The sequence below is a fragment of the Grampus griseus genome (assembly GCF_964374135.1).
Source record: "Grampus griseus genome assembly, chromosome: 10".
Classification (NCBI taxonomy): Eukaryota; Metazoa; Chordata; class Mammalia; order Artiodactyla; family Delphinidae; genus Grampus; species Grampus griseus.
Genome location: NC_139004.1, coordinates 8,637,518 through 8,664,794, shown reverse-complemented (window position 1 = coordinate 8,664,794; position 27,277 = coordinate 8,637,518). Strand labels below are relative to the sequence as shown.

The following is a 27,277-nucleotide window of genomic DNA, read 5'->3' as shown; positions in this document are numbered from 1 at the left end:
CCTCCTTCTCAAATCAACACTGCTCCCAGAGGGATGGTGCTTCATGTCAGTGAAGAATGTATTAATTGAAGGAAATGAAAAGGTCCTCATTTGTTGTAATGAATTTAGCTCTTGCAGGCCCTTTTCTACGGGGTGGCCTGTCTGGAAGATGTGCTGAAAAGAGCTAAAGGGAAAAAAGACATTAAGTTCATAACAGCCTTCAGAGACCTGCTTTTCACCACGCTGGCTTTTCCGATATCTGCAGTAAGTTTACAAAGATGTGCAGGTAATATAATACACATGTCATATGGACTGACACTTCTCCTGGGCAGCGAGGAGCCCATTATTATAATCCAGGGCAACTGCATTTGCATAAATGGCCTGAGAACTGCATAGCACTGCCCAGTGTCTTCGGGAAATAAGGCACATTAACTGACAAGATTTATCATTAGCTTTTGTACCTTTATGAACGTTTGATACAAGATCCTTATTACTGCCTAACAGGGAAGTCTGAAGGACTTTTCTTAACCAAAATACAACTGCGATGACCTTGGCTCCATCAGGGTGATGGGAATGGAGGCTGCTGAGGAGGCAGATGACTAATATCCCTTTCATACATCTTGTTTCACTTGCTGCAATAAGCATTTGTTACTTCTGCAAGTGGAAACCATTAAAAAAAAAGGTATGAAAACTTTCAAAGTTGACACTTTGAAATGGAGGAGAGAGAGGCTGTTTGAAATATCTGGTGTGGGACACATGGCGGGTGACTCACGCATTTTGTGGAACGAATGGACATTGGGAAGAAGCAAGACATATATATGCAAGGGACAGTCGGCTTGTTGCTGATACTGTCCACATTTCTACAACATTGCGCATGTTTTCATTCATTAGTTAGAATGGAAACAAACTGAGACCAGGCACACGGGCTGCCCAGCAGGGCCTATAATTAGAAATGATTACCTCTTTCTACCCGTCATCATTCCACTTCCTATGGTATTGAGACCTCAAACTTAAATCCAAAATGAAACTCTCCAAACACTAATAATGAGCTCTCAGATAACGGAGTGAGTACTGGCATTCCAGTTTTACTCTGCAGGACACCTCCTCCTCCACCCCCAAAAATCTTCTAAAGAGGCTAAGTTTTTTTTGTATCAGTGGAGTTTATTCATTGTTTAAGACTTAGAAATTGAGCCTTTGGAATTTAAGAAGATCGTTAGAAGATTAATAGTTATTTTTTCCCATCTCTCCATTGATTTTGTAGCATGGAAGACAGACACTTTGAAAAGACAGCCAAGGGGTACAAGAGGATGGGGATCAATCCAAAGTTCTGAGCAATAAGGAGATCCAACTCTCTGTTAACTAGCTTGTGAATTACCCTGGGAGCTTGTCACCTATCCTCGCCCCAGACTTCCTGCTTCCCCTTGCCATGCCTATTTAGAGAGTGGGCAACGCAAGTGGAAGACTCAAGCCATGCCATGTGGCTGCTCTCAGCACTCCTGGTAAAGCTCAGAGAAGAGAGAAGTCATTGGTTAAAATGAAATGGTCTGCGAATCCTATTTATCTACATCCTCTCTGCCTGCCACAATGACAAATAATTGATCCCTAACTCTCTGAAATCCCCAGAGACTGGGTATTGTAATTCTACAATAAATAATTTTTTCCTTCATTTAGTATTTCATTATGTATATATAGGAATGTATCTTTAAAACTGGTATCTATTTTTATTTTGCTACGTTTCCTTGATTATCTTAGGAAGCACTCACTGAAGATAAACCTAATGATACTATTGTTGTGTTCTATTTTCCAGTTTGTATTTTTGTCATTCTGGATCCTCTTTCTCTACGATCGAGAACTCGTTTACCCTAAGGCCCTAGATGGTATCTTTCCAGTGTGGTTGAATCATGCAATGGTGAGTGAAAGGAAAATTTAGTGAATACAGAACGGCAATAACCTCTGTTCTGAGAACTCCAAGTGCCTTATTTATGTTTCCAAACTGCTCCTCAACCCCCAAAATCCCGTTCACTCCTCCCTCTTCATCCCGTCGCTATTTATTTAAAGAACACTTTGAGAATACGAAATGAACAAAAAGCGGTGCTGTAACTGGAGATACAGAGAGCAGATGGGATGTCCAGGCAAGACTCTTTGCCAAGTTGCTTATGAAGTTATTGAAAAGACATGAAACCATAAGGGCAAGCAAACTCTTGGAGCCTGCAGTCCTGAAAGAGAAGTAACTTCAGCAAATAACATGTAATGAATTCCTATCTAGGAATGGAATCAAGCAAGCTTTAAAAATAATCCACCCTGGATGTTAACTAGACTTGTGGTGGTGAACATTTTGCAATACATACAAATATCAAATCATTATGTTGTACACCTGAAACTAATATGCTATACGTGTCAATTATAGCTCAAAAAAATCCACCCAAATGTCCAAAGAATAACTCACGGCTCAGAAGCAGCTTCTTAGCTAACACTTGATCACAACTATTTATCACAGATGATTTACACATTTCTGTTTCCCATTTGGGTTTTTATTCATGTATTTATTTTTGAGGGGCTGAAGAGTAACCAGAACCTGTTCTGAGTTATTCAGGGCACTGTATCTGAATACCAGTAACAGTGGCCTGGACAAGCAGAGCTGGAGCAGGATTGTCCAGGCCTTGGATGAAGGAGGTCTGAGTCATCAGCACCACACGCACAGAGTAATCAAAGTACTTGCTCCGCTTCTCAATATTTACAAATGTATTTCCACATTAGTCAGGAATTCAGAAGGAGGTCTGAGAGTCTGTGAAGCCAATGACATTTAAAAACCGGGGGGGGCTTCCCTGGTGGCGCAGTGGTTGAGGATCCGCCTGCCGATGCAGGGGACACGGGTTCGTGCCCCGGTCTGGGAAGATCCCACATGCCGCGGAGCGGCTGGGCCCATGAGCCATGTCCGCTGAGCCTGCGCGTCCGGAGCCTGTGCTCTGCAACGGGGGAGGCCACAGCAGTGAGAGGCCCGCGTACCGCAAAAAAAAAAAAAAAAAAAAAAAAAACAACCAGGAGGAAGTCACAAGGGAGTAGCATATCAAGGCTCCTCAGGTTCACAGACTTTCTTCTACCTCCAACTTTTCCACTGTCTTAAAACTCACATTGTTACCAAGTTGGAAAAGCAGCTCAGTCCACCATGTGCCCTGCCCCCCACCCCTCAGAAAAACGTACTTTCACTTTAAATATGTGCTCAGTGAGATACTAATTAATTAACTAAGGTATACAAGTTCCAATCTCATTTAGAGTTCAGGACCAAAAACTATATATTTAATAAGTCCTACCTCCCCGAGACCCGTCCTACCAGCTTCTTTTTGTCAGATCACCTCCTCATCTTCTCAGTTTCCCATTAACGTTGATCTGAAACCCCTACACAGGGAATATTGTGGCTTTTTATGGCACTTAGACTATATTAAGTATGTTCCTCAAATAGGAGCCCATTTAATTCATACAACTTTCTTTAGATAACAATTACAATCCTGAATTTTTCCAAATTAAAAAAATAAAAACTCTAAAAGGTTAAGTGATTTGCCTGGGGCCACTGAGCTCATAATTCACTCTTCCTTGCCTTGTACTATAGTAAGTGCAGAACTTGTGGTTCAGTCTAGTTTCATAATTCACCAGGCAATCAAAAAGGATGTCACTGCTTGATTAACAAAGCAAAGTGAGAATTCTCACTTAAAAAAATCCAAAATCCCCATCTGTATGCTAATAAGCCAAAACTCTACTTAAGAAAATGAAGCGATTTGGGACAACTGACTGAGCTGGATGTTACTAAAATAAAAAGGCAGAGTATTGAAAGTGTCTTTTATTTGGAGCCAAACACATATATCAAATACCTTTTCAAGGTTTTGTTAGCTCAGCTAGTAGTTTTCCTACAACTATTACAAGCTTCCTACCTCTTTGGGGTACCATTTTCCACATGGAAGTAAGATTAGATTTCTTCCAAATAGTTGTGATGGTGATGCCCAGCATTTGTGACCTTGGTAAACAGCCATATGGACTTTTGGTAATTTTGGAAGCAGATAGCTTGATAATGTATGTCATATCTATCAGTTAATTAGCAAGGCAGATAATATACAACAGAGAACATAAAATATTCGTGTGCCTTCACAACCTGGGGGTTTCTTTTGACCCTGCTCTCTGCCTTTTGGTCAATCAAGTAACCTGAATCCCTTAGAGAGAAGGGGCTAGGGTCCAAAAATGTGGAACGACAGTGAAAAAGAGAAAAGAAGAGGCAACCTGTGTTGGGTCAGACACAGACTCTTCTGTGATTCTGTTAATTTAACTGGAGAAGCTCCCAATGGAGCCATTTCTAGTGAAAATGTTGGCATCAGCAAAACCAGCATTGGGTGCTCCTAACGGGGTCATCCCCAAACGTCCATGCTTCCTTATGGTGTCTGCTCCAAATCCAGTGTGCTCGTGACTGCATCTCATCTCTCTTCCCCAAACTGTGTCCCTTACTCTGGACATTTTCTGTCCTCACTATCAAATACTCCTGGTCTATTACCTCAAGGAATGCTCTCTGTTGACTTTTTAAATACTAGTATAAAAGAATATGGAAATGGCTGTTACTGGGTTAATTTGTTGACACTTTCTGCATTTTAACAGTGTCCTTCCATGACAACTCAAATGAGTAAATACCCAGAAACCACCACTGTGGCAGCCAAAGTGAGGATGGGAGGTCACTGGTACTAGTTGCTTCCATGTAGGGCTGGGCCTGATCTTAAAATGAATCACTTCCTGTATTGCTCCTTTTTTTCTTCCACAATATAAGAATTATTGCTGTACACAGCCAGCGTCATACTTTCCTGAAGGTTCTTTCATTTCACAACAGTCTTTATGTTTACTATTCTAGCCTCAGCTCTGGAATATTCTCCCTGTTGCCATTTGCATTGCTGCCCTGGGTTTTATGAGTAGGATTTGTCAGATTAAGAAATACCACTCTCCCCTTTGACACAGTGTAGTTCTAAAACCTTCATGATTCATCAAGTCTTTGGGCTCCTCCCAACCCAACCCTTCTAGCTCATTCTAGACTTGCCGTTGCAGTAGATCGTTCAAAGCTGACTATCAACTCTAATGGACATTTTTCTATCCTTGTTATATATTCAAACCAAACAGTAACATCAGTGTAATATTTGCATCAACCGTGGGCAGGCTGCCTTATTTAAAGTAGATCAACCGGACTGTTTTATTGCTAAGCTGTTCTCCAGTCTTCAAGAAAGAAGGGAAAGAATAGCAAAGTACTCCTCCAGGTTTTGCCAGGAAAACATTAACTCCTCAGGCATTATCTAAATGACTACTCAAGATAGAACCAGAACAGATAGATTCAAACAGCAGGAAGAGGACTCAGTAACTGAGGAAACGCTCAGATCCTAACCTGAAGGGAGCTGGGGGAACTTATTTCTCCGGAAGTCAACCTAAACCATTCAGGTTTCCCTAAAGGAGAGGGAAGAGATCAGAGAACCCCCCCAGAGGCCCTCTACATTTGAGATCAGTACACGATTATTGAGCAAGTGCATACAAGCACCTTATAAATTACCGAGGACTGCATAAATAGTTACGATCACGTAAGACTCTCAATCCATGATCACAGAGCTTTAGAACTGGAAAGGCTTCATTTATATTAATGGAGATTTCAAAACAATCTGCTCTTAAGAGATAGGCCTTGGCTCTTTAAATCGGAGCAAATACCAAATCCATCCACCTAGTTATTGAATGTGTTGTCATTTATTCACTTGAAATAAAATAATGATTAAGTACCAGCTATAAGGGTTAACACCAAGATGGACATTTGACAAGGGTTTTGACTTCTGGCAACCTTAAATCTGGTGGAGCCTAGTTTACACACACAACGTTGAAATAATACAAATAACAGTTAATGCTAATACAAGACATTGACATAGATGGTGTCATGCAGCGGTATGTTATTATTGCCAAGTGAATGACATAGACAGGAGGGCTGCTATGCCCCTTGTGTCCCAGCCTGGCTGTGACAGGCATGTGGGTCACGATTGGACAACCTGGAAGGCCTTTTAGCCCTCTCTGGGGGCTTGCTGGGGAGTCAAAATGTCAAGGGAAACTCTAAACCTTCCAGTTTCTTCCTCACTCACAGTATGCCACATGTTGTCCATCACTAAATTCAGGCCCCAGTCTCAGATTTTTCTCTCCCACCCGTAAGCTTGGTGTGAAACTGTTGGGTGGCTAGGCAGAGGTAGGTGAGTCCTAATGAGTAAAGAAGGTCACCTGTGGGGACATCAGCATCAAAAGGTCCCCCTTTGTCCTCAACGTTACAAACCCCTCGCCCATGCCTCCTTGGTTCTTTACCCCAGCGCTTCTGGGCAGAGAGGACCCACAGTCTAGATATCTCTGGATAGCTCAGTGGTTTTCAGCCTTTAGGAAACAGAACACTTTGTGAATCTGAGGAAATCTATGAACACTTTCCCAAGGAAAGCACAAATAACCATAAAATTTTGTGTACAATCTTAGAAGGTTCATAGACCCTCAAAATTCCATTTATGGACCACAGGTTAAAATCTCCTGACATAACTGAACATATACTTGAAAACTGGGCCCCCAGATGAGTTCTAATGCTGAGTTCAAATAAAAAATACACAATCAAGAATTATTCATGGGGTGACAAGAGAAATTTGAGATATGATTCCCAACCTCAAGAAGCTTAAATTATAGTTTTATCTATATACATACTCCCACCCAGTCTTTTAACTTGCTGTAAGTAGAGGCTGTGTTCTGAAGGAACTCTGGCAGAACATTTGCCACAGTTAAAAACAGCCCCCCGCCCCTCCAGTATTATTCCCCAGAAAGTCCATGTCTGAAAAGGAAGAGGGTCCTGGTCAGGGTTCCTATGGGGAACTCCACCTCCCATCTACTTCTGTTTCCACATGATATAAGACAACAGCCAGAGTATGTTCTGCTGATACAGCAGCGTCCCGGCCCATGTCACTCACAGGGTGGTAAGTGAAATCCTTTGGAGGCTTGGTTTAAGTCTGCAGACATGCTGTGCTTGTGCTCAGTATAGATCTGGAATGTAGAGCCATCAGGATTTACTGAATATCTGGCAAGAAAAAAAAGGGAGATAAGATTATTAGCTTAAGACACAGGGGAGGTATGGATAGAGATGGCAGGGGAGGTGCAAGGATTGTGGAGAAGGAAATTGTTTTGTCTGGACATGTTTGAGATGTCAATTAGACAACAAACTTTAGATGCAGAATAGGCAGCTGGACATATAAGCCTAGGGGAGATTGCTGGACTGGTGACATAAATTTGGCTGTCTTCATTATAAAGATTGTTTTTAAAGTTAAATAAGATCACCTAGGGAGTAAGTATGGTTAGAGAAGATATCCCAGAGCTAAGCCTTAGAACATTCCAACTTTCAGTACTTGGGAGGCAAAACAGGAGAATTCAACAGAGGAGATTGAAAAGGAGATGCCAGTGAGTTAGGAGGAAACCCAGTGCAGCTTAGTCTCCTGGAAGTCAAGTATACAAATGTTTCAGGAGGAAGTCTTCTACGTCAAAAGCTGCTGAGAGGTCAAGTAAGAACGACACTGTAAGATGATCATTGCATTTGCAGTAATGAACCCTCTGGTGACTTGTACAAGAGCAGTTTGTTTGTTTGTTTGTTTTGCTGTACGCGGGCCTCTCACTGTTGTGGCCTCTCCTGCCGCGGAGCACAGGCTCCAGACGCGCAGGCTCAGCGGCCATGACTCACCGGCCCAGCCACTCCGCGGCATGTGGGATCTTCCCGGACCGGGGTACGAACCCGTGTCCTCTGCATCGGCAGGCGGACCCTCAACCACTGCGCCACCAGGGAAGCCCAACAAGAGCAGTCTGACTGGGGGGAGGGGAGAGCCTTGGTAGTGCTGTATGTATTAGTTTCCTGCTGCTACTGTAACAAATAAACGCAAACTTAAATGGCTTAAAGCAATACAAATTATCTTACAGTTGTAGATGTCAGAAGTTCAAAATGGGTCTCATGGGATAAAATCAAGGTGTCAGCAGAGCAGCATTCCTTCTGGAAGCTCTAGAGGAGAATCTGTTTCCTTCCCTCTTCCATCTACAGTCTGTCTGCCTTCTTTGATTCACGGTCTCTTCCTCCTTCATATCTGTTGTACCTTTAAATTCTAAAATCTTCTCTGGCCGTTTTCTACCCTAGACCAAGTCCACATTAGAAAGAGAAACGATGACTGCCAACAATGACCAGAAAATGGTGCTGGGAAATAACTTGTCACGTGACTCTAGAGAGGGAAGAGCTGCCCTAGCTAAGCCGACCGCGTACCACAGGAAAGATCCTTTCTCAGAGCATTGCTCTAAATCTCTGAGCAAGAATGAAGATAGAATCATTTATCAGACCCTGATATTTACTTGGATTTTTTTTTCAGGTTTAATCACTACAGTGTTATAAAGAGTTGCCCTCTTGTTTTAAAACACTTTATTCATTCCATTCGCTTCCTAATCTAAGGTAGGTTAGACTCTCCAGTGGCACTGGAGAAACACTGGGTTAAATGAATGCTTAAAGCTCAGCAGAGAAGTCAGAAGCTAAGCTGGATTAGGAAGCAGAGTTAGCTGGGTAAGGACAATAAAGCCATCTTGCCCCTCAGGAAGTCTTACGGTAAACACAGGAGATTCTGATAATGAACTGCCAAAGGATTACCAGTCCACTTAAGGTTTTATGTAACTAGAACCAAGCAATCACAGTGCCCGCTTTCTTCATCTCTTGCGGGCAGAAACCAGAATGGTGGAAGTATATCTTTTTTAAAAAAAAAATCCCAGTTCTGAGAATTTCCAGTGTGTGCTGAAGAGCAGCTTGCTTTTACGATTCCATTATCCAGTAAATACACCCCAATTTCAAAATCAAAGTCAAAGGTTTTTAATGATCAAAACCTATACATGTCTTCTAAGAAGTTACTGGGAATTTGAATAATTGAAATCATTCGGTGTCCTTGAGGGTTCCCTAGCAGGTCTCCCCTCCTGTGTGATGTAATTAGTCCCCACTTCCATGGCAACCACGGGTAATACTACCAACAGGAAGAATGACTTTATGCTGGAGAATAACCAAGGTGGAGAAACTCACAAGAGAAGATCCTAAACCTCTCTGATATACCAAAAGAAATAAAATCTAAGTGGGTAGGAGAGGGCAAAAGTCCCATGATCTCAGAGCAGAAGTGAAAATGCCCACGAGAAGCCTGGTGGAGGGTGTGAGAGCCTTCTCCACAGATTTGAATGGACATCCCCTTCCTGATTAGGGAGCCAGCACAGAAAAGCCCCCTTCATGCTTCTAGTTACTTCATAACCCCACAGGCAGACACTCTGACAGCTGCAGAGTCCCGTCCTTGAACAGGGAGCTGCTGACAGGCTCTCAACCAGCTCCACATCTTTTTCCCTGGTCTCTTTTATCTTCTCTGCCTACAGAGCAACCACTTGTGCCTAATTGGGAATTGAGCTTTTCCAAGTCCTCTAATCTTACTCTCACCTCCAGGTCCTTGGATTATCAGCCAGTAGATGATTTCTAGTCTGCTTTATTCCACTTGCCCACATATTATCCACCCATCACATGGATTCCTAGCTCTCACATGCTTATGTCCTAAGTTTTGAATTCTCAGCCCTGCCCTTCATTCCTCTCAATCCGATGGGCACAGTCATTAATATATAGGTACCTGCGTTCCCAACTGCTTCCTAAATCTCAACAACTCTTCCAACCTACCACCAGCCTTACTTATCAGCTTCATCCTTTTTCTATCACCTTCATGTATTCACTAGACTCATTTATTTTCTCTAAAAGTTTATAATTAGAGCAAAGCTAAAGAAGAGTGAGAACATGGGAACAAGAATGAGCTCTTTCTCTAGGGACTTCATGCATGCTGAGCCATGTGAGACAGGGGCCACTGCCAGAGTCTGTGAGCGTGTGAGCAAAAGGTTTGCTCAAAGTGGAGCTCCTGCTTTTATGCTCAGTGATTCTACACTGAGTGTATACTTGCAGTCTTTTAACAGTGGTCTGATAAAAGGGCCCAGATGCCATTTAAAGAGCATCTCCATGAATACAAAAATCTATAGGCATGTTGGTGCACACTCCATGTACTCACTCAAAGAATCAGCTATCTCATTCTGAATGCTGAGAAACAGTAAAAACCTGATGTTAGAAACAAGCTTGCTGATCAGGGCACAAGAGGGCATGGCCATTGCTTGAAAATGCTGTTCTTGCTATTGCCTTAGTACATATGACTAACAGACAATAATATAGTGATATTTCCCTTTTTACCCAATTCATGTTTGACGATAAATATTCTTTTGTAGCAATGATTGGCAGAGACACTAAAATACTTAACTTACCAAATAGTATTTAATAAAAGTCTTTTGTCTCCTATCAACCCAGGGACTTCAGTTTAAGCCTTATATGTGGGAACATTTTAATTAATATGCATACTTTTTCTGACATATTTTAAAATACTTTGCTAACCTAATAATGTCAGAGTTAGCGGCATTAAAATATCATGATGATCACAGAAATTGTAAGCCTAGAAAAAAAGGTGCTTAAGAAATATTTGTTGAATGATATTTGACAACTGGAATATTAAGCTGCATATCGACAGGGAATGACACAATCTTAGTGGTATCTTTTGAGGTGGTGACTTTTAGAGCATGGTACAGACAGTCCAAGACATCTCCAGGTACAGGTCATCAGGAAATGGACCATCTGGTGAATCATAGTCTATCTTCACAAAAGTCCTTTCACATCTGTTAAGGTTCTTCTTGGGCTAAAAAGTTGGATGGGATAAATTATTAGGAAGAAAAGTGCTGCAGCTTGATGCCTAAGAGTTGGTTTGGGATGAGTGGAAGCAAAATGTCTTAGCCCTGTGTCTCAGTTGCAAAAATAATTGATCTCAGATGTTTTCTACAAGTTAATTTTTGATTTCATGAAAACAATTGACAAGTGCCAGAAAACCTCAATTCTGGTCCCATTTCTGCCATTGTCTTGCTGTGTGATTTTTGGAAAAGCTAACAGACCTACACTGGGTATTGGTTCCTTGAAATAGGTGTGTTTACTGTTCTTAATTCTCAGTGATGCTATTAGGAGCACATAAAATAATATGTGTGCAACATAAAGTGCTATCCGTGATCCGTAACAACCTATGCCAAATTGTTGTCAACTTGGAATCACCGTCACCCCTCCTCCATTCTCCTCTGCATAGCAAGGGATAAGCCTGGAATCACACACAAGGTCCTAGAATCCCTTTCTCCATATGGTTCCAGGTGAGAGTCAGCCAATGACAGGCACTCTCATGAGACGTGAAAGTGAGGACGCCTTTTTCTCTAGTGGCAGTTGAGAGCAGATGTGCAGACACGAGGTTAGCATCAACTTCTGGACAAGCACCCAGGAATCACAGGCTTTATACTACAGGCAGCGAGGGGGCAGAGACTTCTGAGATTTACCATTTCTGAGCCAGCTCCCTCAAAGCATCCCCTTGTAGTAGAAGTTTCCCTCACTTTTACTGCTTTGACCTTTCCAATAACTGCCAAAGCCTCTAAAACCTTCATCCTTGGAATCCCTCAGTGGGCTTCCCTGTTCCTGATGGGATCCCGACTGATAATGACCATAAATTCCTGCATCCTTCCAAATCATGCCCACAACCCTTAGCAGGAGGAGAAAGTTATCCACCCAAAGGAAACAAGGTCCTGAGTGCCGTCCATTTCTGGCCATAGAGAGCAACAGTAGCCTGAAACAAACAAACATACAAACATCACAAGACACCTCAAACGCTGAAAAAAATATTTTAAAAATATTTGTAAACATTTGACTTACGAACAAGAAAATAATGGAAATTCCCCAAAGTTAAAATAAAACAGAAGAGGAGCTAAAAAAGAGAGTGAGATAGATGCAGGCAATATCTGAAGAGAGCATCACTGATTATTTCTTGGAATTTATGAAAAATTAATCCTCAGAGTCAAGAAGTGCCAAAAAAAAAAAAAAAAGACACACAGGACACAGGGTAGACATCTAGTCACTTGTATGACATCACAGACACCTTAGACAAAAAGATCCTAGAACCAGCCAGATTAATAAAATGGATTTCCCAAAAAGTAACCACTGTTACACTGATAGCTGATTTCTCAATACCAACAAAGAAGCCAGAAGAAGTGGAATAACAGCTTCAAAGTACTGAAGAAAAAAAGAGCCAACCTATTCACTCTCCGAAAGTATCTTGTGAAACAGGGACAAAGTAAAGACATTTTCAGACACACGAAAACAGACGTTATCACCCACAGACCCTCAGTAATGGAAAATGCTAAAGGTCGTACTTCAGGAAGAAGGAAAATGATCTCAGAAGGGAGGTACGAGATACCAAAAACAATGGCAAGCAATGTGTTCAGTTTATGGTGACTTTAAAAAAGTATGAATTAAAATCCTGGATGCAAACAGAATGTAAGTTGAGAGAGGGCTGATTAGAATTAAGGCACGCTAAGCCCCCCTGGATTGCTGGTGGGGAGGGGCTAGAAATGACTTACATTTGCCGTTACTACATTAAATACACGTGTTTTAATGTCTAGAATAGCCACATACAAATGGAGTGTATGACTTATGCATCAGTAGAAAAGGAAAAAATAAACAGAAAAAAAAATAAACTGATGAGAGTTCGAATCCATGGTCAGAGACTGTTCTAAGGTGTGGAGAAAAGCATGTGAACAGGACCTGGTATGAGGTAGATTCAAACCCATGAATATGGGAAGTGGCTTATGGTGGAAAGGCCTTTCCTGCAGGAGTAAGTTACCATCCCCCGAGAATCATTTCTACTGTTCCTGCAGGCACAGATCTCTATTATGCAACCAACCCCTAATTGAGCTGTTCCAGGTAATAAAGTAGGTGATATGATGGGGGTTGGGGTGCAGGATGGGAAGGTCAGAACATATTTGAGAGTAAAATGCTAAGCTGCTGAAGTACTCATTTTAAAGGGGTAGGCAAAAGAAAAGGGAGTTAATGAGTAACTCATCCTTTTTGTTCATCCCTTTAGTAGGGACAAGAGCCCTGTTCCCGAAGGCTTATTCCACAGGCCACTATTTAAAAATACTAAATTGTGATGATAGATGAATTTGGTGCAGTGTTCTCCTTTCTAATCCCGGCAGCTGTCCCTGGAGAGGAGGCCCGTAGAGTTCTCTGGCAATTAAGAAGAGGCTCTCGGGCTTCCCTGGTGGCGCAGTGGTTGAGAGTCCGCCTGCCGATGCAGGGGACGCGGGTTCATGCCCCGGTCTGGGAGGATCCCACATGCCGCGGAGCGGCTGGGCCCATGAGCCGTGGCCGCTGAGCCTGCGCGTCTGGAGCCTGTGCTCCGCAACGGGAGAGGCCACAACAGTGAGAGGCCCGCGTACCGCAAAAAAAAAGAAAAGAAAAGAAAAGGCTCTTGATCATAAAGTGACCTCTGGAGGTGATCAAATTACCTGCCTTTCATGCTAGGCAATGTAACCATTAAGCACAAGGTTTGTATCTTTTTTATATTGTGGTGCATGCTGTGTACACGTTTGTATATAATTAAAGTTTCAGGGCTGGGTTTTAAGGTCTCAGGATTGTCTGATTTACTTTCCTGTTAATGTCAACATGGGCGTTCTGCACACAAATCTACAGAACCACCTGGACCTACTAGTGAGGGGAGGGGTGAAATGCAAGTTCTATTTGTTACCCGAGATTTCCCCCACTGAGAGATCCAACTGGAAACCAAGTTCTCAGCTCTCCCCAGCTCAGCAATGCCCCAAAATGGAGACTTTGCCAACACAGGCACTGCTTTTCTTTTCCCCAATTTCTCAATCCCTTCTGTTCTTCTATTCTATTCTATTCTGGTGGTTGTGGGGTTGGCTGATTAGGAGTTTCCTTCAGGGCAGAAGGTGCTATTTGCGCCACACGCAAAACAAGCAGGTATGCCTTTCCGAACGGAACAAAGTCCAAGAGCCCCAGACCCATACGGAATTATCTATACATTCTGCTCATTCCTCTTTTTCTAGCCACCAACTATCTCCAAACTGCCAAAACCAGGGCTCCTGTTTCTGCCCCCATCTTACTCTCAGCAGCATTCAGCACACTACACTTCTCCCTCCCTGAAACTGTGCTTTTTTTGGTTCTGTTGATAGCAGACAGACTAGTTTTCCTCCTACCTCAGTCTCTGGCTGTGTCCTCTACCTGCCCTCTAAGTGATGCCCTCTTTAAGGCTTGTCCTGGACCCTCTTTGCCAGTACTCTTTTCCCAGTAACTACTCACATCCATCCCCATGGGTTTAATTCTATCCATGTGCTGGGTCTATAGCTCAGATAGCCTTTGAGTTCCAGACTTGTTTCTCAACTGCCTACCTGACACCGCTGTTACAGGCACACCTATAGGCGTGCCACAGACATCTCTGAATCCACGTGTCCAGAAGTGGACCTGTTATACTCACTGCCAAACCTGTCCTGGGCACCTCCATCTCAGAAAATGGAGTCACCATCCTCCCAACTGCTCAAGACAGAAACCAGCATTGACCCTCCCACCTCCCTCCATCCCACCACCCTCACATCCCATCTATGAACTAATGTCGTCGATGCTACCTCCAAAATATGTAGCAAATCTGTTTGCTTTCTAGTTTGCTTTCTGTTCACTGCCAACACCCTGGTGTCCACCTTCACTTCTCCTCTAAACCACACAATACCTCCAAACTGGTCTTCCTGCTTCCATTCTCAACCTTTTCCATACAGCAGCACGATACACAGGAAATAGTGTCCCCCTTCCCAGTGCTCTGCAGTGGCTCTCCACTACACTTAGAATAAGTGTAGTGGAAACTACACTTATGGGAACTCCTTCCCATGGCCTACAGGCCAGATGAACCTGGCCCCTGCTTAATGCTCCAGACCCCAGTGGAGCCTGTCTCCCCATTACACTATGTTACAGCTCTTCCGGCCTCTGCTTTGTTTCTGTAACTATGAGAGCTCCTTCCCACACCAGGACCTCTGCATATGGTGTCCCCTTTGCCTGGAATGTTCTCCTTTTGCTCTTCCCTGCCTTTGCTTGTACATTTAGGTCCCAGCTTAAAAATGACCTCCTCAGAATGACCTTCCCTGACTGCCTTACGTAAAGCATGTGCCTCTGCGATCCTTCCGATGAGTAGATTCCTGTTTGTTTCCTTTATAGCCCATATTGTGACTGGTATCTATGTGGCTGTTTACTTGTTTATAGAAAATCTTGCTGATTAGACTGTAAGGTCTACAAGGGCAGGGCCCATATTTGTTTACTGTTTAATCCCCAGCACCTCACACAGCACCTGGCATGGGGTAGGCGCCTAATGAAGATGGCTGCATGGAAGAATGAAGTCTTTTCCTCTTGCTCTGGTAGCTTCTCTGTGCCCTAGACTGACCCCAGAGTTCCTCCTCAGGGGTAGAGTGAGGTGTGCTGGGACCAAAGGGCATTGGAGGCAGAGAGAAAGCCTTTAGCAGCCCTGCCTTTACAATCTGTGGATGACATGATACGTTTGAAACGTTGAGGTGTTCTTTTGTACAGAAAGTTACAAGTGAGGAAAATTCTAGAGAGATTATTGGTACCTTGAAATATCTATGGGGCTTTTCGTTGTTGTATCTGAGACATATGCTATATTAGTGACTGATTTATGTTCAAAGAGACGCACAGAGTCATAGTAATTACATATATTTTGTTAAAGGAGAGATGATGTTTATTCTGATTTGGACTGGACTGTGGCTCAAAAGCGGTTCTGGAAAAACCATTTCCAGGCTTACACTTTCCTCTGTTATCACCATTCTCAGATGTTAATTAGGGAACTGAGTATTCATGTAGCCAAAGAGAGTTCAAACAACCATCAAATCAAGGAAGAAGGGTGGCAGAGGCTGAATTTAAGAAAAGGAATGAAGACATGACCACAGAAAAAACCAGATGAAAGAAAAGTGGTCAAAAGAAAGAGGAGAAGAATTGGTTGCAAAACCAGCCTCCTTTTATCTCTGTGAAAGTGTGTGGAAGGCCAATTTCCCCCATTTTTGTTGGTGGGCTAGCAGTGGCTCTGAAAGAGATTCTCTCTCGTTTTTTTTTTTTTAATGACTGAACCGAGCTGCAAAAGGAGGCCCGACTGCGAGCCGGTGGCCCTAGGCGGCCCTTTTTTAAGACCATTTTTTTCAAAGTCTTTATTGAATTTGTTACAATATTGCTTCTGTTTTATGTTTTAGTTTTTTGGCCCCAAGGCATGTGGGATCTTAGTTCCCCAACCAGGGATCGAACCCACACCCCCTGCATTGGAAGGTGAAGCCTTAACCACTGGACCACCAGGGAAATCCCTCTGAGAGAGATTCTTGATAACACACAACCAAGGATTCCTACTGATGAGCAGAAGCTAGTAATGGGGTGCATTAGTATTTGTGAAAAGTGAACCCACGAATGTGGAATTCCACCAATAGAAAGAGAATAACTACTTCGGTGGCTACCACTGAACCTAATGTTTTTTCTTTCCTTTAACATCTTTATTGGAGTATAACTGCTTTACAATGTTGTGTTAGTTCCTGCTATATAACAAAGTGAATCAGCCGTATGTATATATATATATATCCATTCCCATATCCCCTCCCTCTTGCGTCTCCCTCCCACCTTCCCTATCCCACCCCTCTAGGTGGTCACAAAGCACTGAGCTGATCTCCCTGTGCTATGCAGCTGCTTCCCACTAGCTATCTATTCTTCATTTGGTGGTGTATATATGTACATGCTACTCTCTCACTTCATCCCAGCTTACCCTTCCCTCTCCCCGTGTCATCAAGACCATTCTCTCTGTCTCTGTCTTTATTCCTGTCCTGCCCCTAGGTTCTTCATGACCATTTTTTTTCTTTTTTTTAGATTCCATGTATATGTGTTAGCATATGGTATTTGTTTTTCTCTTTCTGACTTACTTCACTCTGTATGACAGACTCTAGGTCCATGCACCTCACTACAAATAACTCAATTTTGTTTCTTTTTATGGCTGAGTAATATTCCATTGTATATATGTGCTGCATCTTCTTTATCCATTCATCTGTCAATGGACACTTAGGTTGCTTCCATGTTCTGGCTATTGTAAATAGAGCTGCAATGAACATTGGGGTACATGTGTCTTTTTGAATTATGGTTTTCTCAGGGTATATGCCCAGTAGTGGGATTGCTGGATCATATGGTAGTTCAATTTCTAGTTTTTTAAGGAACCTCCATACTGTTCTCCATAGTGGCTGTATCAATTTACATTCCCACCAACAGTGGGAACTCTCAAAACAGAGTTCCCTTTTCTCCACACCCACTCCAGCATTTGTTTGTAGATTTTGTGATGATGGCCATTCTGACTGGTTTGAGGTGATAACTCATTGTGGTTTTGATTTGCATTTCTCTAATGATTATCGATGTTGAGCATCCTTTCATGTGTTTGTTGGCAATCTGTACATCTTCTTCGGAGAAATGCCTATTTAGGTCTTCTGCCCATTTTTGGATTGGGTTGTTTGTTTTTTTGATGTTGAGCTGTATGAGCTGCTTGTATATTTTGGAGATTAATGCTTTGTCAGTTGCTTCATTTGCAAATATTTTCTCCCATTTTGTGGGTTGTCTTTTCGTCTTGTGTATGGTTTCCTTTGCTATGCAAAAGCTTTTAAGTTTAATTAGGTCCCATTTGTTAATTTTTGTTTTTATTTCCATTTCTCTAGTAGGTAGGTCAAAAAGGATCTTGCTGTGATTTATGTCATACAGTGTTCTGCCTATGTTTTCCTCTAAGAGTTTTATAGTGTCTGGCCTTAAATTTAGGTCTTTAATCCGTTTTGAGTTTATTTTTGTGTATGGTGTTAGGAAGTGTTCTAATTTCATTCTTTTATAGGTAGCTGTCCGGTTTTCCCAGCGTCACTTATTGAAGAGGCTGTCTTTTCTCCATTGTATATTCTTGTCTCCTTTATCAAAGATAAGGTGACCATATATGTGTGGATTTACCTCGGGGCTTTCGACCCTGTTCCACTGATCTGTATTCTGGTTTTTGTGCCAGTACCATACTGTCTTGGTTACTGTAGCTTTGTAGTAGAGTCTGAAGTCCTGGAGCCTGATTCCTCCAGCTCCATTTTTCTTTCTCAAGATTGCTTTGGCTATTTGGGGTCTTTTGTGTTTCCATACAAATTGTGAAATTTTTTGTTCTAGTTCTGTGAAAAATGCCACTGGTAGCTTGATAGGGATTGCACCGAATCTGTAGATTGCCTTGGGTAGTATAGTCATTTTCACAATGTTGAGTCTTTCAATCCAAGAACATGGTATATCTCTCCATATGTTTGTATCATCTTTAATTTTTTTCATCAGTGTCTTATAATTTTCTGCATACATGTCTTTTGTCTCCTTAGGTAGGTTTATTCCTAGGTATTTTATTCTTTTTGTTGCAATGGTAAAAGGAAGTGTTTCCTTAATTTCTCTTTCAGAATTTTTGCCATTAGTGTATAGGAATGCAAGAGATTTCTGTGCATTAATTTTATACCCTGCTACTCTACCAAATTCATTGATTAGCTCTAGTAGTTTTCTGATAGCATCTTTAGGATTCTCTATGTATAGCATCATGTCATCTGCAAACAGTGACAGTTTTACTTCTTCTTTTCCAATTTGCATTCCTTTTATTTCTTTTTCTTCTCTGATTGCTGTGGCTAAAACATGCAAAAAAGTATTGTATAATTGTGGTGAGAGTGGGCAACCTTGACTTCTTCCTGATCTTAGAGGAAATGGTTTCAGTTTTTCACCATTGAGCACGATGTTGGCGGTGGGTTTGTCATATATGGCCTTTATTATGTTGAGGTAGGTTCCATCTATGCCTACCTTCTGGAGAGTTTTTACCATAAATGGGTGTTGAATTATTTTTTCTTTTTTTCTTTTTTTTTTTTTTTGTGGTACACGGGCCTCTCACTGTTGTGGCCTCTCCCGCTGCGGAGCACAGGCTCCGGACACGCACGCTCAGCGGCCATGGCTTACGGGCCTAGCCACTCCGCAGCATGTGGGATCTTCCCGGACCGGGGCACGAACCCGTGTCCCCTGCATTGGCAGGCGGACTCTCAACCACTGCACCACCAGGGAAGCCCCATGGGTGTTGAATTTTGTCGAAAGCTTTTCCGGCATCTACTGAGATTACCATGTGGTTTTTATCCTTCAATTTGTTAATATGGTGTATCACATTGACTGATTTGCGTACACTGAAGAATCTTTGCATTCCTGGGATAAACCCCACTTGATCCTGGTGTATGATCTTTTTAATGTGCTGTTGGGTTCTGTTTGCTAGTATTTTGTTGAGAATTTTTGCATCTATGTTCATCAGTGATATTAACCTGTAGTTTTCTTTCTTTGTGACATCTTTGTCTGGTTTTGGTATCAGGGTGATGGTGGCCTTGCAGAATGAGTTTGGGACTGTTTCTCCCTCTGCTATATTTTGGCATAGTTTGAGAAAGGTAGGTGTTAGCTCTTCTCTAAAGGTTTGATAGAATTCACCTGTGAAGCCATCTGGTCCTGGGCTTTTGTTTGTTGGAAGATTTTTAATCACAGTTTCAATTTCAGTGCTTGTGATTGGTCTGTTCATATTTACTCTTTCTTCCTGGTTCAGTCTTGGAAGGTTGTACTTTTCTAAGAATTTGTCCATTTCTTCCAGGTTGTCCATTTTATTGGCATAGAGTTGCTTGTAGTAATCTCTCATGATCTTTTGTATTTCTGCAGTGTCAGTTGTTACTTCTCCTTTTTCATTTCTAATTCTATTGATTTGAGTCTTCTCCCTTTTTTTCTTGATGAGTATGGCTAATGGTTTATCAATTTTGTTTATCCTTTCAAAGAACCAGCTTTTAGTTTTATTGATCTTTGCTATCATTTCCTTCATTTCTTTTTCATTTATTTCTGATCTGATCTTTATGATTTCTTTCCTTCTGCTAACTTTGGGGGATTATTTGTTCTTCTTTCTCTAATTGTTTTAGGTGTAAGTTTAGGTCATTTATTTGAGATTTTTCTTGTTTCTTGAGGTAGGATTGTATTGCTATAAACTTCCCTCTTACGACTGCTTTTGCTGCATCCCACAGATTTTGGATCATCGTGTTTTCGTTGTCATTTGTCTCTAGGTATTTTTTGTTTTCCTCTTTGATTTCTTCAGTGATCTCTTGGTTATTTAGTATCGTATTATTTAGCCTCCATGTGTTTGTAATTTTTACAGTTTTTTTCCTGTAATTGATATCTAGTATCATAGTGCTGTGGTTGGAAAAGATACTTGATACGATTTCTATTTTCTTAAATTTACCGAGGCTTGATTTGTGACCCAAGATATTATCTATCCTGGAGAAAGTTCCATGAGCACTTGAGAAGAAAGTGTATTCTGTTGTTTTTGGATGGAATGTCCTATAAATATCAATTAAGTCCATCTGGTCTAATGTGTCATTTAAAGCTTGTTTTTCCTTATTTATTTTCATTTTGGATGATCTGTCCATTGGTTAAAGTGGGGTGTTAAAAGTCCCCTACTATTATTGTGTTACTGTCAATTTCCCCTTTTATGGCTGTTAGCATTTGTCTTATGTATTGAGGTGCTCCTATGTTGAGTGCATAAATATTTTCAATTGTTATATCTTCTTCTTGGACTGATCCCTTGATCATTATGTAGTGTCCTTCTTTGTCTCTTGTAATAGTCTTTATTTTAAAGTCTGTTTTGTCTGATATGAGTATTGCTATTCCAGCTTTCTTTTGATGTCCATTTGCATGGAATATCTTTTTCCATCCCCTCACTTTCAGTCTGTGCATGTCCCTAGGTCTGAAGTGAGTCTCTTGTAGACAGCACATATATGGGTCCTGTTTTTGTATCCACTCAGCCAGTCTGTGTCTTTTGGTTGGAGCATTTAATCCATTTACATTTAAGGTAATTATCAATACGTATGTTCCTATTACTATTTTCTTAATTGTTTTGTGTTTGTTTTTGTAGGTCTTTTACCTCTCTGTGTCTCCTGCTTAGAGAAGTTCCTTTAGTATTTGTTGTAATGCTGGTTTGGTGGTGCTGAATTCTCTTAACTTTTGCTTGTCTGTAAAGGTTTTAATTTCTCTGTGGAATCTGAATGAGATCCTTGCTGGGCAGAGTAATCTTGGTTGTAGGTTTTTCCCTTTCATCACTTTAAATATGTCCTGCTACTCCCTTCTGGCTTGCAGAGTTTTCGCTGAAAGATCAGCTGTTAACCTTATGGGCATTCCCTTGCATGTTATTCATTGCTTTTCCCTTACTGCTCTTAATATTTTTTCTTTGTATTTAATTTTTGATAGTTTGATTAATATGTGCCTTCATGTGTTTCTCCTTGGATTTATCCTGTATGGGACTCTCTGTGCTTTCTGGACTTGACTCTTTCCTTTCCTGTGTTATGGAAGTTTTCAACTATTATCTCTTCAAATATTTTCTCAGACCCTTTCTTTTTCTCTCCTTCTTCTGGGACCCCTATTATTTGAATGTTGGTGCATTTAATGTTGTCCCAGAGGTCTCTGAGACTGTCTTCAATTCTTTTCATTCTTTTTTCTTTATTCTGCTCTGCGGCAGTTATTTCCACTATTTTATCTTCCAGGTCACTTATCCGTTCTTCTGCCTCAGTTATTCTGCTACTGATTCCTTCTAGAGAATTTTTAATTTCATTTATTGTGTTGTTCGTCACTGTTTGTTTGCTCTTTAGTTCTTCTAGGTCCTTGTTAAACATTTCTTGCATTTTCTCCATTCTACTTCCAAGATTTTGGATCATCTTTACTATCATTACTCTGAATTCTTTTTCAGGTAGACTGCCTATTTCCTCTTCATTTGTTTGGTCTGGTGGGTTTTTACCTTACTCCTTCATCTGCTGCATATTTCTCTTTTTTTTAACTTACTGTGTTTTGTTTAACTTACTGTGTTTGGGGTCTCCTTTTCGCAGGCTGCAGGTTTGTAGTTCCTGTTGTTTTTGGTGTTTGCCTCCAGTGGGTTAGGTTGGTTCAGTGGCTTGTGTAGTCTTCCTGGTGGAGTGAACTTGTGTCTGTGTTCTGGTGGGTGGGGCTGGATCTTGTCCTTCTGGTGGGCCTGCACCACGTCCAGTGGTGTGTTTTGGGGTGCCTGTGAACTTAGTATGACTTTAGGCAGCCTCTCTGCTAATAGGTGGGGCTGTGTTCCTATCTTGCTAGTTGTTTGGCATGGGGTGTCCAGTGCTGGAGCTTGCTGCCCATTGGGTGGAGCTGGGTCTTAGCACTGAGACGGAGATCTCTGGGCGAGCTCTCAGTGATTGATATTACATGGGGCCAGCAGGTCTCTGGTGGTCCAATGTCCTGGACTCGGCTCTCCCACCTCGGAGTCTCAGGCCTGACAGCTGGCCAGAGCACCAAGACCCTGCCAGTCACAAGGCTTGGAAGAAAAGGAAGGAAAAAAAGGAAAAAAAAAAGAAAACAAAAAGATAGAACCCCAAGCCAAATGGTAAAAGCAAAACCAAACAGAAAAAAAAAATCACACAAAGAAATATACATACACACACTCATAAAAAGAAAACAAACAAACAACAACAAAAAACCCCCAGTCAGAACCCTAGGACAAATGGTAAAAGCAAACCTTTCTACCTTGTCAGACTGGCTTCTGTTCAGGATTTCCAGGCTGCTATAATTCTGAGAGTCATTCTAATCTCTGCTCTTCTCCAGTCCTTCTGAAAATTATGAACCAGGAACTAATGTAGATCCGTGGATTTCAGTACTAAAAAGCAGTCAAGAATGTGTGGCTTCATGGCATTTATACTGGTCTTCCTAAAGCCAGGCCACCTGCAGAAGCAACTTCTTGTAGCCCCGCTTCCATAAAGCCAGAACCTAATGTTTTAAGAGTTCAGTAGTAATCAGGAGTCTTATGTTGAGGGCAGAATTGGAAAACAAACAAACAAAAAACCAAAAAAAAACCCTCATAAAGCCAGGGGAGATTTCAGCATTTCACTTCCCTTAATCAGAAGAGATTTTACCAGTGAAAATTCAGATCTGAAAGCTATAAAAACCAAACTAAAACAAAACAAAAACCTTTGTGCTTTTCCCCCCTGAGTTTGGAGACCAAAAAATGCACAATCATTTCAGAGGGGTATTCTGGAGAGCTCTGCTAGTACAAACTGCTTGGGAATAAAAGCTTGTGTGTTTTTGACATCTCTCTCCAAACACATCTAGGAACTCATAAAAGCCACGTTTTTACTATTCTCTGGTGAGACGGAATTTTGTGACCTTTTGAGAAATTCTGTTTTATTTCTCCTAAGAGGACCACGATAAGGAAGTAAGCCAAATTTCTTGGCAATGGGAGAATTTCAATGCCACAGGCTTGCATTCCCAGGAGTGTAGAGGGCTCTGAGCAAGTGGACTTGTAATCAACTTGTGCCACATGTAGGTTCCCAAATTTTACACTTAAAAACTTGTCTAGATATCCACCCAACTCTTGGGGTTTGGAGCTCCAGGGGCTCCAAGGTCCAGGTCTAAAAATACTACGAACAGGAGGTTGAAACCCAGAGATGCAGGAGACTGGACAAGGAACACGGGAGTCAGCCTAGAAGGAAGAAGGAGCAATCGGGGACACAAGGAGCAAGCTCCTCTCTGCTCACCACACATTCTCGTCCCTAAAACCAGGGATGCTGGTGCTCACGTCTTAATACCTTTCCTTGATCTTTGACACAAATTTACCACATCTTTTTCTCAAAACATTATCTTCCTTTACCTCCAGACTCTCTGACACTCCTTGTCAACTACCTTTGCAAGATGTTCTTTTTTGGTCCATCACTTAAATCAGGGATTTTCAACTGGGATTGCTTTTGCTCTCCAGGGAACGCATGGCAATATCTGGAGACAGTTTTGATTGTCACAACTGTGGGTGGGTAGGTGCTCCTGGCTTCTAGTGAGTAGAAGCCGAGGATGATGCCACGCATCCTACAAGGCAGAGGCAGCCCTCCACAACAAAGAATGATCTATTCTTCAACATCAGTCGTTCAGAGACTGAGCAACCCTGCCTTTCACAGTGTTTACTTCTAGATCCTTTATTATTCTTCTCACTCACACACTCCCTTTGGGTCATCTCATCTACTACCACTAAAAAAAGTTCTGCACTCTGCTCCCATATCTCTCTCTCCAGCTAGATTTCTCTTCTGAGCACCAAACTTGTGTACCTACTATCTTACAGAACTTCTTCTTTGATATCCTACAGATGCCCTTTTGTTTTCATTTTGTTTTGCTTTTTGATTCTCAGCAAGAAAAATAATTGTTCATAATTGAAAAAGTAGTCTGTGATTATAGCTACCTGCTTTTAATAAAAGGGAATTAAAATTGACTTTTATTTTGAAAGAACAAAACACAGCTTAGTGACTGCCTATGAGATATTAAGACAGTTTGGGATGCCACAAAAGCTGATGAGGAGAAACCCTTGAGTCTCTTAGGTGTGAAGGATTTTTATGAAGTGCGTGAAGGAGAAGCAGGTCTTTGCAGTAAATGAGAACTTGTTCTCTTTGGTTGTGGACTTCAAGGGCTCAACCCAGTGCTGCCTACTGCTGTCTAACACTTTCAGAGCCTCCACTACATAATGCTTTAGAACTAGCCCAGGCGTAGTGTGAAACCTGTAGGGTTACAGTAAATGTAAGTTGAAATGCATTAATATTTTTTTGAGTTCCAAGACCATATCTTATGGACCTTTTAATTGCCTGGAGTGCTGAAACATAACTGCTTTTCATAAGATATTTGATGGATAGCAAATGAGGTCATTTCCCAAGCAAACTTTTCTTTTACCTCTAGGCGCCACTCCCATCCATCTCCTCCCTCTACTGGGAAGACCCCCCACCACCACCAAAATCCCACAGTGAGCTCATGTGCCCCTCATGCAGACAAACCCTAACTCAACCAAGTACACACATCTGGGAAAATCACCAGTGGGCAACTGCCATTCTTGCAGAACAGCTGGTGAGTCCTTCTAGGAGTACCCTGATGGGTCAGCAAGGGAAAGCCAGAGGCAGGAAGGAGAAAGTGTGGAAACTGGTCCATCATGGGATCCGTCACATGGAGAATCTGGAACTCTGCCCTGGTGCTTGTGCTTACAGGGTACTTTCCTGATTCACTGCTTTATCTCCCAGGGAAAGCAGCTGCCTACGTATTGAGTCCTTTATTGACATGGAGACAAGATAGCTGAGAGGAGCGGAAGGTGCCCTGAGAGGTGGTGGCTCTAAAGCAGGAGCAGATTCCTGTGCTTCTGAAACTTTCTCTTTCTTGAAAAGAACAGTCCCCTTTCTCCAACTCAGAGCAGCTTTCTAGAGAGCTGCCCATCTGTCTATGTCTTAAAAACAAGTCTCCATGTGTGCTCTGTGGAGCCAGGCACAGAAGCACGGAGGAAGCGTGGATTACAGATTGATATAGAGGAGGGGGTACAAAGAAGATACCAAACAAAACCTGGGGAGTTTGTTTACACCTGGCCCAATCTCAGAATGGAGGGCCACAGGCCAGTGCGTCCCAAAGAACAGCCTTTGCTGGATAAAAATTTCCTGACTTCTTCTTCCAGGGCTGCCAACTCCTGCAGGGCTGCAGGGCTGGTGACACCCCTTTATTGAGTCTATAGTTTAGTTGCTGTAATGTTGGCACCCAGAGATTGTTCCCAGGAGTCACATTTTCTCACAGGTTTCCCCGTGACCCACAACACCCATTTTCAGGATTTGGGGAGCCATCTATAGCCATGACAAAGGGTATAGGTGACTAGCCTGAAGTGGGATTGACTCTGTGGCCCTGCTAACCACGGGCACAGCCCGACATGTGGCTGCCAAGCCAGGTGAGTCTGGCCTGCAGCTGTTGTCTTCTCACTCTGGGACACTGATTATCTTCCCAGGCTATGCAGAGGAACTCTTCTTCCTCTTCTGCCCCACTCCACTGTTTCACTGATTCATTCATTAACGCCACAGACAGTAAGTGGCCAGAGAGGTTAAGCACCGTTCTAAGCACTGGAGATGAAATGGTGACAGCCCTAGCCTCGAGGTGCTTCCATCTGTGGAAGGTTTGGCCGGTGCTGGGTGAACACAATAATGTGACGCTGGGATGGGGACGAGCAAAGGGAGATCCCGCCGTGCCAAGGAAGGGCACCTGCCGGAGGTCCAGATTCTGCCCTGGAGGCAGGGATATCTACCTTGAGCCCTGTAAGGTGAGAAGAAGGTGGAGGGGGCTGAGGAAGGGGAGACATAAGTGTGTGTAATGTACCAGTGGTGGGAAAGGGAACTGTGGGTGGAGGACAGCGTAATCAGGGGCTGAGGGCTGGGTGAAGGCCACAGGATGCGGAGCAGGCCATGGAAATGAAGATGGGACAGGTAACCAGATCACCAGGGGCTTTGCAGGCCATATTAAGGGCTTAATTCTATAATACTTTGTAACACTTAGGTTTGAATGAAGAAGATGGGTCGAAAAGTAGTTATTAATCAGATGGTGGAGGGGAGTCCTGAAAAAAATAGGAGGTGAAAGCTTTGACCTCAACTTGTTTATAATTTAACTGAGAACAGAAGAAAAAGTACACGAAATTGACAGTGTAAAAGTGAAAACTGAACATAATTAAGCACAGAAGAGTCTAATGCAAACCAAAAGAGCTGCAGGAAGGACAGGGGAGAGTCAGCATCTAATGCAAAGGCAGGATGTGACACGGGTGTGCCATGCATGTGACACGGGCCCCAGAGGTTGCAGAAAGCGCTGGGTGCTCAGCTCCTGGAGGCAGGATGGTTTTCTTGGTGACGCTTCTGATCTGCAGTGAAAGGGTGTCAACATCACCACTGACTCTCTGAATTCCTGCAAGCTTTTATATCTCCGTGTCATCAACAGCGTATAACACCTACACTCTAGGCTCTCAACACAGAATAAAATACTGGCTGTTTTATGACGCACAATTAGAGTAAAAACAAACAAAAACTCTCGTGGGGGGAAATGTTATTTCTGGAGTCCCTCTACTGCTCTGATCAGCAGAAGCCTACATAATCATACAATGTTATCTCCTTACTGGCAGAATCCCCTTCAAAATATGTTTTATTATTTTGCCTTCAAATTTTATCAGATATTATCATTTTATGGAACTTAGATCTCTGAAATGTTTTGCTATGGGGACACTGGTGAGAGCACTGCCTACTATTACTGAGTGTTCCCTAAATGAGATGCAACAGTGAAAATTTCTTTGAGGCCTACTTACTAGTGGAAAAACTTAATTTCCCCTTTAAAAAAAACAAAAAAAACAGGAACTGTATACATTCCATCTCTCTCTTTTCACTTTGGCTG

The 27,277-nt window shown here is 42.2% G+C and overlaps 1 protein-coding gene across 1 annotated transcript in view; it reads left to right on the top strand.

Moving 5' to 3' along the window:
* ADTRP (androgen dependent TFPI regulating protein) overlaps positions 1-27,277 on the top strand; it is a 69,438-nt gene that overhangs the window by 9,644 nt on the left and 32,517 nt on the right. Inside the window, exons 2-3 of the mRNA XM_082664681.1 lie at positions 109-243; positions 1,787-1,888. Of these exons, the coding sequence (XP_082520807.1) occupies positions 109-243; positions 1,787-1,888 (237 nt within the window). The remainder of the gene's footprint in view (positions 1-108; positions 244-1,786; positions 1,889-27,277) is intronic.